This window comes from Fusarium musae, chromosome 6 (assembly GCF_019915245.1).
Source record: "Fusarium musae strain F31 chromosome 6, whole genome shotgun sequence".
Lineage (NCBI taxonomy): Eukaryota > Fungi > Ascomycota > Sordariomycetes > Hypocreales > Nectriaceae > Fusarium > Fusarium musae.
The window spans coordinates 4,132,000-4,144,701 of NC_058392.1; the positions used below are offsets into that span (position 1 = coordinate 4,132,000).

General features: G+C 47.3%; 5 protein-coding genes across 5 annotated transcripts; 1 reads left to right on the top strand and 4 right to left on the bottom strand.

Moving 5' to 3' along the window:
* Positions 1-606: 606 nt before the first annotated feature.
* Positions 607-2,268, bottom strand: J7337_009139 (uncharacterized protein; the record flags this gene model as incomplete). Its single annotated transcript, XM_044826740.1, has 3 exons — positions 607-1,834; positions 1,887-2,074; positions 2,224-2,268. The coding sequence occupies 3 exons, from the start codon at positions 2,266-2,268 to the stop codon at positions 607-609; spliced, it is 1,461 nt and encodes a 486-aa protein (XP_044679657.1).
* Positions 2,269-2,521: 253 nt separating this feature from the next.
* On the bottom strand, positions 2,522-3,397 carry J7337_009140 (uncharacterized protein; the record flags this gene model as incomplete). Its single annotated transcript, XM_044826741.1, has 4 exons — positions 2,522-2,770; positions 2,842-2,890; positions 2,977-3,283; positions 3,331-3,397. The coding sequence occupies 4 exons, from the start codon at positions 3,395-3,397 to the stop codon at positions 2,522-2,524; spliced, it is 672 nt and encodes a 223-aa protein (XP_044679658.1).
* A 141-nt stretch (positions 3,398-3,538) lies between these two features.
* J7337_009141 (uncharacterized protein) lies at positions 3,539-4,827 on the bottom strand (the record flags this gene model as incomplete). Its single annotated transcript, XM_044826742.1, has 2 exons — positions 3,539-4,542; positions 4,602-4,827. The coding sequence occupies 2 exons, from the start codon at positions 4,825-4,827 to the stop codon at positions 3,539-3,541; spliced, it is 1,230 nt and encodes a 409-aa protein (XP_044679659.1).
* Positions 4,828-5,334: 507 nt separating this feature from the next.
* On the bottom strand, positions 5,335-6,362 carry J7337_009142 (uncharacterized protein; the record flags this gene model as incomplete). The annotated part of the gene is made up of 2 exons (XM_044826743.1): positions 5,335-5,914; positions 5,956-6,362. The coding sequence occupies 2 exons, from the start codon at positions 6,360-6,362 to the stop codon at positions 5,335-5,337; spliced, it is 987 nt and encodes a 328-aa protein (XP_044679660.1).
* Positions 6,363-6,715: 353 nt separating this feature from the next.
* J7337_009143 (NRPS protein) lies at positions 6,716-10,687 on the top strand (the record flags this gene model as incomplete). Its single annotated transcript, XM_044826744.1, is given in 3 exon segments — positions 6,716-9,175; positions 9,228-10,622; positions 10,634-10,687. 3 exon segments carry the CDS (start codon positions 6,716-6,718, stop codon positions 10,685-10,687), a joined length of 3,909 nt encoding a protein of 1,302 aa, XP_044679661.1.
* Positions 10,688-12,702: the final 2,015 nt, after the last annotated feature.

Consider the following 12,702-nt stretch of genomic DNA (forward strand, 5'->3'; position numbering starts at 1 on the left):
AGAACATCAAGAGGCAACTAATGCTGGTCCAACTTGTCCCGGCATTGCATATCAAGACCTTTCGCCTGAACAACAAGAAATGAGCGATATTCTATATAAAATGGAGTGCCATGACCTGGATCTACTAGGCAGTGTACACCTCGGCCGTGACGGGATTTTCCGATACCTTGATGCTGATTGCAATATCCACTATGCAATTGCTCTAAGGCCTGCATTGATAAAAGCTTTACTAGACCGCAACTATTACGATAAGGAGGAAGAGAGATTCTTTCGCGAAGTCGATGGAACAAAAACTCCGCAAGAGCAGTGGTACAATCCACTTCCTGGTATCCTTCCCGAACCGCTATCTAAGGAGCGCCAGGAAGAGGGCCGAGAGTTTCTAAGGAAGAACCGAAGGAAGATCGACCAGAATCGCGAGGCTTCAAGGGATTATAAGGAACGTCTTGTATTTATCGAGTCAGACCATAAGCTTGAGTAAATGTACTGGAGTGTCGATAGTTGCAAATTTGGACCATGGCATAAGCACATGCATTTCAAATTGCTTGAACATACCGGAGCGTAACAGCCATGAAGCTTTCCATAACTGCAACACCATTACTAGTCGATCTAACTTTTCTGTCTGACTATGCACTTCAACTTCATTTCCGGGTGATTGATCCAAGTGTCGGGATCCCTCTTCCATTCTTCGGCTTGGTCATCGGTAAGTTGCAATTCATAGCCCTCTACTAAATGAACCAGAATTACTCTCAACATCACATCCGCCACAAACCTTCCCATACACTGCCGCGGCCCAAAACCGAACCTCCAAAATTGATACCTGGCTTTGACTGGACTTAAAGATAGATGACGCTCTGGGCGATATTCAAGACCGTCTTTTCCCCAGAACTGGTTTCGCTGGTTCAGAGCATATGCGTCGACGATGAAGTTGGTGCCAGCGGGGAAAAGATACCCATTGATGACACGGTCTGTTGGAATTGCCTGCGGAACAGAAAAGGCAGCGAGGGGCCGTAGTCGGGATGATTCTGAGATACATGCCGATAGATAGGTGGTTGAGTCTGTGAAGTAGTTGTTGAAATCTCCTCCCTTTGGGCTTTGCTTCCATTCTCGTACTTCATCAAGGATATAACATTGATGTTTAGGATTGGCAGCTAAAAACACAAGGTTCCAGGAAATAGCCCCCAATGTAACATCTAGATTGGCAAAGAGAATCTCATCGAGTGTGTGCAAGAGATGATCCTGGGACATTGTCCCGGAGGCCACAGCATTATAGAGGTCCACAACCGGTGGACTAGATCCAACATAGACAGCTCGAGCAAGGGCGTCCTTATTAAATCCATTCCACTGCTCTTTAAATGACTTAAGAGATTTGTTGGTTATGGTCGGGAAAAACCGTGACCAATTGAATCTGGATAGGTCGTCGCCTTGCATGACCTTGCGAAATATGCCCTCGCGCAGAGGTGCAAGTTTAGCAAGAGAGTCTTCCATTTCCTTTGATAAACTTCCGTAGAGCACGTCAGCGATGATCCAAAAAGGGAGCATCTTCAGGTCGGCTGCTGGATCGATGACTCCGTTGGCCAAGTTCTCGCCGGATTCAAGGGTCTTGAAGTGGCGTACAGTTCGCTTCTGGATGGTTTCCAAGTATTTAGGTACCGTGCTTCGTACGAATGCAACTTCTGAGACCTCTCTGACTCGTTTCCATTCATCCTGGCTCACGAGACCAACGCATTTTCCAAGTAGCTGTCCAAGTAGATACCCGGAGTTATTATTGACCGCTTTGATGTGTCTGTCTGAATCTTTGAAGACTTGCTGCACGTCTTCAGGCCTTGTCAGAACACTATAATAGATTAGGCGAACGAAGCGAGACTCGGGGTGTTGGGCTCACGTACACTTCAGGATTTGGACCTGACCATATACGGTAGATGGGCCCGTACTCTGACTCCCATTTCACACTGTTCTCTTTGCCGTGGAGAAACTTGGCTGCGTCCCCTTGGCCACCGGGGAAACGGTATTTATTTGAGGGAAAGGGTTTCCCGGCCCCAACATCACGGACTTGATGAAGGCTGGATAAGAAGGCCTGTATAGAGTAAGCAATTGTCGTGAAGAATGATCGTTTTAGCACACATCAATAATCGTCGACAGCAACCAGTTCACGGGCCGGATAAGTAGCCTCAAACCAAGGAACAACAAGACGAGAAATGGGCCTATCAAAGGGCTCCAAGTTACCGCGGCTAAGTCATGAAGTGCGTGGGTCATGGGAACGTTGACCATCTTTGTGAATGAGATTGGATTGGACTGGATTGAATGTGATCGTTGGGTGGTCAGGTAATATTGGCAACGATGAATGAATATCTAAACTTTGGCCACCTTGGGAGCTGAAAGCCCTTGCCCAATGAGGGCTTGGTAGCGGGTGGGGGGGATATTTCGGTGGCCGTTGCTACCTTTTCGGCCCATCCCATCGGCCACGAAGATTCAACTAACTACATCCATTATCGCATATCCAAGTCTTACACCAGACGAAATATTAGTCATGGCCGAATCGAGGCGCTCTCTCCAAAACGTCCTTCACAGCTGGCCGGTCCAACATTCTTTGAGCCCACTCGTCAACAGCTGGCCAATCCTTTATGTCTACACCAAACAGATTGAACATCCAAGGCATGGCAAAGGGAAGATAAGACAAGTCTGCCAACGTGGGACGGTCCTTTAAAGCAATGTATTTCTGCCCTGGTTCTGTCAGGCGTTTGTTGAGGATATCCCATTGCTTAGTCGTATTCTGGTGTAGTCTGGAGTTGGTGAGTTAGTTATTATACTCACGAGTAAAAACCATCGGTTTTACCAACTCACTTCTCGATTGTCCTTGGAAGCTGGACTGGCTCCTGTCTGCTCGGGTACCCTTTTAGAAAATAGAGCCAATACTTTGCCGTAGCCCTAGACCGTCAACATACATCCTCACATCCGTAACATCCCTAATCGGCTTACCCCAATCCTGCGGTCTGATAGGCCGTCCATGAAAGCACAGCTCCCTTCTCGGCCGCTGTTCTTCCTGCCCACTCTCCATTATTATCCGATCGGTCCGCGAGATACTGGAGACAGGCAGTGCCTTCAAAAACAATGACATCTTGTCCAGTTTCTGGATCGCGGTCCTTAAGAGATGGGACGTATCGCTCTGGGTGGATCTTGTAGAACCATTCGTCCTTGGTATCGATGATTGAAAGGACATATGGAGTTTTGAGCTCTTCGGCGAGAATAATAGGTTTGATGTAGTTGATGTACGATGTGGCATCAGCTACTCAATTAGCTTCGAGGTCTGGGATGTCTACATTTGAGCTATACCTTTGATAATGTAGAGGATCACCCTGCCATCGGCATCAAGGTCTCCGTTGACTATTTCACCACTCATCATGATGGCTCTTGAGATGTGATAGTATTTCCGAACCAGTGCTGTTTGAAGTCTATGCCTGTATCTAGATTGGAATAAATAGCTAGTTGTCAAGAACAGCGGACCGAACATCATATCGGAATTTCATCTCTGAAGATACCTTTATGGCCTCAAATCAATAGCCTGTACCCAAGCATTCCTTAACGGCCAGATCCTCTCGGTCCGCCACCCAGCCCTTTTCGCTAGTTCATTCCATTTAGCTTCTGTCCGTTCCTGGCCATTGACAGTCATCATCATGTTGATGTCTCCGTACACCGAAAGCCTACCACTTCGAGTGTCGGACAAGACGGACTCCAATACTACCAAGCGGCTCGATTCGGTCACAATCATGGCCTCCCGAATGTTGTTCAGAATCTTGACAACCTTGTCATCATCCCAGTCATGGAGGCACCACTTCATTGTGTAAACCTCATACTTGGGCACTACTTCTAAAAAGTCCCCAGATATGAGATTATCGCGAGGCACTCGGCTTTCCAGGTCTTCAAAATGACCACCTTTAGTGAAGAATGGACTGATGTGATCTATCACCGCCGGCCGGTCAAATAGAGCTCCCGACATCCCAGGGTTAGCTCGTAGGAGCGAAGCTAGTAGAGCTCCACTGCCTCCTCCGATATCCATGACAGTTTTATCTCCAATCTCATGCCAAGGATAATCCGCCAGAATTCCAGGGGCCATGGCCTTGGCACCCCCTCCAAGGGTCTTATGTAGTTGCGGGATCCAGCCTTGGCTTTCAAAATAAGCAAACATATCCAAGTCAGTGTCAAAGTTGACCTGTGCGGCGCATCGAGTAGAGCCTGCACGAACAGCTTCTGGGATGCCTCTTGCGATATCGAAAAATTGATTGCCGTACAGAGTCACCCAGTTATGCCACTGAGTTACATGATCCTTGAGTAAGAGTCTGGATACATGATTCAAAGCATATTTCTCCGTTGCAGGTTCATAGGACAAGACTCCCTTGGTGTAGAGAGGACGAAGGATTTGGCCGAGCCTAAGTGGCGTTGCATTGGTCGCCGTAGCTAACTGCTCCAATGTTTTTGAACCATCGGCGAGATGACCAGGAACATCCAGATCTACCGCTGCAACGAGACACTTGGTATCAGTGTATCCTATATATCTGGTTAGTCAATAAATAACTGAATAGCGGATAAGTTGGGAGGTAGGTTACCAAAGAAATGGTCGGCGAGGATGAGGTGGGCCGGTTCCAATATTGATTGCATTTCCCCCAGCTTATCCACTACGGAGGTAGCACGCTTCAAGACCTCCTTATCTGGCAAAGTTTCTTCATTGTGCAACAGGTCTTGCAATTCTTTCTTGACCCCATCGTTGGTCAGCACCGAGAGGAAAGCTGTCAACGATGCCTCGAGCTGGACAAGGGTTTGGGAAAGCGACATGGTGAGTTCAGAATGATGACGAAATAATGGTATTACTTCAGTGAGAGACCAGCACTTGTACCGTTGTATACGGATCAGCATTTCAGGTTTACTAGAGGTATATATACTTACGTGAACAAATGGTAATTGGTTGGAGGGAGACACTGAGCTCTATGCAGGATGGCCGGCATGCTCTTCTCGGTCCGTATTACAGAAACCTCGGAGGAGCAAGATTATGTCGGCATCCAGCTTCACAGAAATTACATGGTACAAGTGCATACACAGGCTATCCGTTAATTTAAAAGTGTCCCTCGGTGCAATTTATGGCAAGAGTGACTGCTTAAGCAGATAAGTGGTTTATTAATTTATTAGACTGGGGTCGACCAAGTCACCAAGGGCAGGATACCGTTAGATATGCAAAGTTTCAGGGACAGTTTTGTAAACCAATACAAGAGAATGCTTTGAGATAATTAAGAATCTACCTAATTTATGAGAAATAGCACCGTGTTCATGTAAATACATGTCCCATCAAGCCAGCTCGGCGCCAAGTTGAGCGGCCGCCGCACCAGCTGCCAAGCAACCCATACCAATTGCCTGGGAAACCGCCTTCATCACGGTCGCACAGTCTCCCACTGCGAAGGCTCCCTTGACCTGAGTCTCGAACATCTGGCCCTCCGTCTTGATGTCGCCGGTCGGTGTAAGTTCAAGCCCTAGCTGCTCGGCAAAAGGCCCGTTAATCTGCCCCATCGGCCCGTGGGCCAAAAATCCCTCAACCACCTCAGAGCCATCCTCGAACTTGATCACAATATCCGAGCTGCCCTTAGACCTCATTGACAGACCCACGATGTTGCGATTGTCTACTGTGATGCGACTCTTGGCCCCGGCTGTACCAGTGGCTGTGAGGTCGGACTTGATCTGCTCGCCCAGACCGTTTGCTCCGTTGGTATAGATTACGGCTTTATCAGCGAGCCGTAGGACCATGCGAGCAAGATGGAGTGCCATGGGCGAGCTGCCACTAAAGTTCATACCCAGGACACCAGCAGATGGCTTGCCTCGATCCTCATATCCGTGGCAGAAGAGGCAGTGAAAGCTGATGGCATTAGTGACTCTATAGTTCTTTCTTGGGGTCAAAGAAACTTAGACACTCACATTCCTTTGGCCCAGCACTCAGAGTAACCGGGAATATCAGGGAAAAGATCCTTCCATCCTGTAGCCAGGAACAGCTTTTTGCCTGTCCAAGTAATGCCATCCGCATCGACCAGCTCAAAACCAGAATCGGTTTTCTTGGCAACGTCAACCTGCTTGTCTATAAACTGGACTAGGTCCGCATAACGGTCTGAGAGGTCTTGCCGAGCCTGGGAACGAAACTCGGCTGGTGACTTGTGATCCCACGAAGCCAAGTTATGCAGGTGATTAGACGGGGCATTGCGGTAAATTCCAGAGTCGAAGACGGCTACTCTGTACACCTGGCGCACTAGGCTGGTTGCTACTGAGAGTCCAGCTGGGCCGCCCCCTATAACAAGGGCGTCAAAGGTCGCATTTGCGGTGGTCGACATAGCAAGAAGAATATGAGAGCGCATGTATTAGCCTGGGTAAACAAATCTTTCGGTTTCGCAAAGAAATTGATTGTTAAACTTGTCGGATATTTAAGATTATCAGGCAATTTTTCGGAGGATTAGACTCTTGACAAGTGACGGGCCGAAGGAGTTATGCTGCAGTTATGCAGGACACCGATGGCCCGATGCAGCACACAACGGAAGGGCCAGCTACCGTCTGGACTTGTAGCACTGCGACAGGTCGAACCATGGTAGTAGACACAAAAGGACTCACCCAACTGATGTCTTGACGAAATCTGTATTCAGAGCATCTTGAAAAGACCACAAGACTTTGCAGCAACACATCCTCCATCATGGACAACACGATGAATAACCAAGCTTTGAACACTGTGGCGATAATCCTCAAGATTGCCGTGGAAAGTCTAGACCTTGATTCCAGTTTTATTCAAAATGGAGGAGACTCGCTGAAAGCAACATCTCTTGCAAATCATTTCCGCAAGAGGGGAATAGCAGTCACGCGAGAGATGATCCTTACGAGCACTTCACTTAACCATATTTTCACCCTCTTCGAATACCCATCGCTGGAATCTTACGACGTACAAGTCGATTCGACCTCCACAGACTCTTCAACTGTTCTGTTTGATAGCGACTGGCAGACAGTCTCTCCCGCGGAACAAGATATTATATCCAGCCCGGACTTCTCCAGCTTTGGGACGTCATGCCCAAGCATATGTTCCTCCGCTCCCACGTTGGCAAATGAAGTGTATCTTCCTAAAAAGAGCTTACCGACCGATCGTTTCGACTCGACTTTTGTGGAATATGGGGCCCAGCAGGCCACAGAGATGCAGCTTGCTCTGGTCCACGGGACTCTCAAAGACAGGCGGATGAACATGATTCGGTTTACCATGGTGCATCGAAATGAAGACATCAATAAGCTTCAGGCAGCATGGAGGTTTATTGTCGAACAAGCCGATATCTTTGATCTGACTTGGGCAACGCCGTTGGCTGGTACTCAGCATTCGCGTTTTATATGGGTTGAAGATCCCTCAGAAGACAAATCAAAGACGGCGACCATCGGTTCCAGGTTCACCGTTCTGTCCCAAGATACGAACGACGGCAACTTTCAGGTCATTTGGACAGTACACCATGCTCTGATCGATGGGATCTCAGCGCAGCTTCTCCTACGCAACGTCCTAAGAGTCGCCAGCGGCCACGTCCCAAGCAATATGCCATCCTTTTGGAAATGGACGCAAGATCTAAAGGCTTACCAAAAGGATAACGCCAGCATTGCAAAAGAATTTTGGTCACGCCAAAGGCAGCTTCATCCTGAGGCCAGCGGTACATTGCAGCTTCCAAAGCCCAACATGAGCAAGAGGACCAACGAGGCCAAAGCTATCACGCTCTCTATATGTGATATGCGAAGTCGTCTGTTGTTGGCTGCCAAGCATAGCAACGTCACTTTGGCTACCATGTTCTATGCTGCATGGGCGCTTGTCCTATCTAGCTTCTCCGACTCCAGGACTGTTGTTTTTGGTGCTCTGCTCAGCGGAAGAAATATACCTATTGCAAACTCGGACAAGGTCATTGGTCCCGTGATCAATTCAATGCCATTGTACATCTTTGCTGATCCAGATGCTACGGTTCAACAATTCCTCGCTTCGCTGTTTAGGAGCCTTCTTGACCTTGAGCAGTTTTCGTGGACATGTACAGAGCATGGATTTAGTCGAGATTATGAATCGACGCTGTCTGTAGAGGCATGGCAGGATGATTGGTCGGAATTCGACATTCGACCAGTTGCGACGTCCAAGTCTCAACAGAGCGATGTCCCGCTGGGCATAACTGTCAACACTGAGAGCCTTCAGTTTCAGTACCACAAAGACAGACTCTCCACGGTGGACGCTGAGAGAATCATGTCTTGTTATCAACTTGCACTTGAACAAATCACTCGAGTGCACACGCCGATAATGGCGGCTATGGAGGCTCTCGTGTCAGCACCAAGCCGAGCCCTCTTGGCTAAATTTGGCAACTGCATCTCAGGTCGAACCACAAGATCCTCAGTCAGCGACGACCTTGTCAGCTTGTTCAGCAGATATGTAGAGAGGCATGCAGATAGCATTGCAGTCGATGACGGGGCTGTTCAAGTAACATATCGCGACCTTGACATCATGACAACTTGTGCTGCTACCAGAATTACCTCGATGATCTCCCAAGGTGACATTGTTTGCGTTCACTCGGATAAGTCGCTCAACTGGATCGTGGCAATCTTTGGTATCCTCAAGGCAGGCGGTGTATACTCATCATTGGACCCGATTCTTCCATCGGAATTGAGAGCAACCATGTTTCGGAATGCCAAAGCAAAGTTGTTTCTCACTCCAAAGACATGCCAACTTTGCCAAACACCATCGACTTGCGATCTAAGCGACTCGATAGACTCAATTCTGGCAGATCCTCTTCTCAAACCCCAGAAGATAGACATGATACCCAAGCCATGGGCGAATGCCTATCTCTGCTTTACTTCTGGTTCTACTGGGACCCCCAAGGGCGTCATGTGCACCCATGAAGGGCTGGTTGCTTTCCAGAGTGATCTTGAGGTGAGACTCTTTGCTCAGCCTGGAGTTCGTATTGCTCAGGTCATGTCGGTCGCATTTGACGGAAGCATTCATGAGATCTTCTCCGCATTGACACATGGTGCAACACTGGTTTTGCCGTCTAATGCCGATCCCTTAGGTGCTTTGGACACGGCCCACGCGGCGATTCTAACGCCCTCTATTGCTAGAGTCCTAAACCCCGACGACTATCCGATGCTGAAATGGGTAAGTGTCACTCCGTTCCTTATTTATGCTCTAGGACTGACAAAATATGAAGGTGTACCTTGTCGGCGAACCGGTTCCTCAGACAGTATCGGACCGTTGGTCATCTGTCAAAACCCTATACAACATGTATGGCCCTACCGAGGGCACTGGCGGAGCAACCATCAAACGGCTGACTCCCGGTGATCCAGTGACCATCGGAACACCCAACCCAACAACAAGAATCTACATCTTGAACTCGCAGGGGAAACTGGCACATCAAGGTATGATCGGTGAGATCTACATTGCAGGTGTCCAAGTTGCCCGGGGATACGTGGGTCTTGATAGTCAAACTAAAGAGAGATTTCTTCTGGACACCATCATGAGAAATGGGGAAACCATGTATCGGACAGGGGATCGAGGGTACTGGAATGAAGCTGGTGAAATATGTTGCCTTGGCCGAAATGACCGTCAGATCAAGTTGCGTGGATATCGTCTAGATCTGAATGACTTGGAGGTTCGCATCTCGCGAGCAGCACCCGAACTTTCTGGAGTTGCTCTCGCTCGAAAACAAGATGAGCTTGTAGCAGTTGTTCAACCAGAAGATATCGACATTCAGCGGTTGAAAGCCAAGATATCCTCAGCTTTGCCCCGCTACGCCATCCCACAACATCTTGTTGCTCTGAGCAAGATTCCCATGACGCCAGCTGGAAAAGTTGACTACCGAGCTGTTTCAGATGCCTGCAAAAGAGCTTCACTGAGCCAGACTGAGACTTTGAGCGATATGCAGCGTTTGGTCTCCTGTGTTGTCTGCAAAGTCCTTGGAATTGAAGACACGAAGCAAGTGACTCTTGATTCGGACTTTATTTCTTTGGGTGGACACTCCTTGAAACAGATACGTCTTGCTCAAATGCTGAGTGAAACATTCAAGATGCGAATTCCTCTTCAACTGATCTTATCCAAACCGTCGGTCCGTGGGATGTCGGATAGCCTACGAGTTCTGCTTGACTCAGCCCAGTCAAAGCCTCCAGCTGTATCTTGCGCTCGGCTTGGGGACAGGGTCTCGCCCATTGAACACGAGTGGCTCGTTAAGTACCAATCTTCCAGAGGGACTGCTTCTTTCAACGTCTGTTTTGCTTCCACTTTCAGTCAAGTATCAGTTCGTACAGACAGGTTGATCTGGGCATGGAATCAGGTTTTGCAGAGACAAGAAATTCTATCGTCGCGATTCAGTCTCGATGGGGATGATTCAAAGAGATATTCTGACTCGGCACCACCACGCGTCGAAGCTTTGTCTGATTTGGACTTTTGGAAACAAGCAAACCGCCCCTTCGACTTGGCACAGGAAAGCCCCATACGAGTCTTTGTGGCAAGGAACAAGCTTATGGTTATCATCAGCCATGTTGTAGCAGATTACACTACACTCAGTCTTCTTCTTCGCGATGCATCTCAGCTCTATCATGGGCACCAGGTACGAAAAAGGCCCATCTACGCCGACTCTACGTCACTCGTGGATGTGTCTTCCGAATCCGTTGATCATTTCTGGAGGGATTATCTGAGAGATCTACCTCAAGCGCCAAAGCTATTACGTGATTCACCATTGAGAACTACGTATCAGGGGCGCTCTTTCACTATGCAGCTTGACCACCAGCTTTGGGCTTCTATCATGAAGCTATCTTCAGCAAGGGCCTGTAGTAATCAGCAGTTAGCTATTGCAGTTGTTGCTGTTTGTCTTCACCAAGATGTGAGTGATATGGACATGGTTATTGGCGTGCCTTCAATGCACCGACAAACCGACGACGAACTACAGACGATTGGACTTTTTCTCCAACCTTTACCTATCAGAGTGAAGCACTCCAAGACAATTCGAGGTTCTTCTTTCCTTCAATCAACTCAATGCTCTATGCAGGCCGCAGTGGCCCATGCGACCTGTTGGGATCGCATTGTTGATGTACTTGATGTCAACCGCCAGTATCCCAACCATCCGATTTTTGACATTATGGTCACGTTTCTAGATGACAGAATGGTGACCCAACTAAAGTTGGATATTCCATCCTTTGAATCTCGCCATATATGGGCAAATGGTGCCAAGTTCAAGCTGATGTTTGAGTTTATGGAGGTTCCGGATGGTAGCTTGACGCTTAGGATAGAGTACGATAACTCATGCATTCCACCACATGAGGTGGCTAAACTTGCTTCCCGGGTCGAGGTTACATTGAAAATACTAGTGGAGAGCGAGATGGACTTAGATCGGATTTTTCAGTAAACAGTTAATATAGCCTTAAGTTATATTTACTTGATTAACAATAGTTTCTTTAACTTACCGAAAATACATTACTACAAGTTCTACAGCTATTGCCTATAGAATTAGTATCATTAATCTAATCTTTAAACTAATCAGTTCTTAAATCTCTGTCCCTTTTAGTAGACATAATAATAATTACTCTGTGTTAGCTATCTGTATTGAGGTTAACATTACCCTACCTCTAGAGAAACCACTACCCCTGTTAAAGATGTTGCGAACCTTGAGGGCTTAGGCAATGCAAAATGGACAATTTTACTCTGTATACGGCCCGAAACTTAGCGGGGACATACCGGCCGGAGACTTAGCGAAGCATACCGGCCGGAGACTTAGCGAAGCATACCGGCCGGAGACTTAGCGAAACATACCGACTGGAAAGTGTAGCCAGATATATTAAAGCTTTAAAGTGAGAATTCCTTTAATATAGAGATATTAATAGATTTTATATAGATTTTAATTATAATATACTTCTAGTAATATTACAGTATCTTATAGTTGATTTAAAAATATTATTTTCTTATAATATTTGATTTTAATTATGACACTAACTGAGGTTCTCTCTTCTCAGATAAGAGATACTGTAAAAGCTATTTTGCCAACAGTTTCATCAACTCTTGACAACAGGTGTTCCGATAAGATAGATCTTGCTACAGCCGAGAACTGGCTAATCAGGCCTGAGCTTCAACGTCTTTACAAGGAGGCTATTCAGAGGCATCTGACTGAAGATGTAGGTATCACCGTCTATAATCGTTCTGATCAAGGAACTAATTTCAACATTAGCATCTATCCTACGCTCAAGGCTTTGGTGGTGATGCATCGCTGCTTGCATCAGCAGCAGACTTCTTTAACACTTATTTCAAGCCGCTTAGTCCTGTCCTCTCAGAGCACATAGTGGTTACACCTGGAGCTACATCATGTCTTGACTCACTCTTATTCAGCATTTGTGATGAAGGGGATATTGTGTTGGTGCCCGCACCGTACTGGAGTTTGTGAGCCGTCCCATCATTGAGTCAAGTACTAACCAGATGCAGACGGTTTTGACTTCCATTTCAGACTCCGGGCCAAAGTCAAGATACTGCCAGTCACAACAAAGTATGAGATACCTGTTGATGGGTGTAACAACAAAATACTTCTCGACTCCTTACTTTCATCCTTGAATGAGGTATATGAGAATGTCGCAGACAAAAGCCGCGTGCGAGCACTTATCGTGACTAACCCACATAATCCTTTTGCCCAGTGCTACCACGAA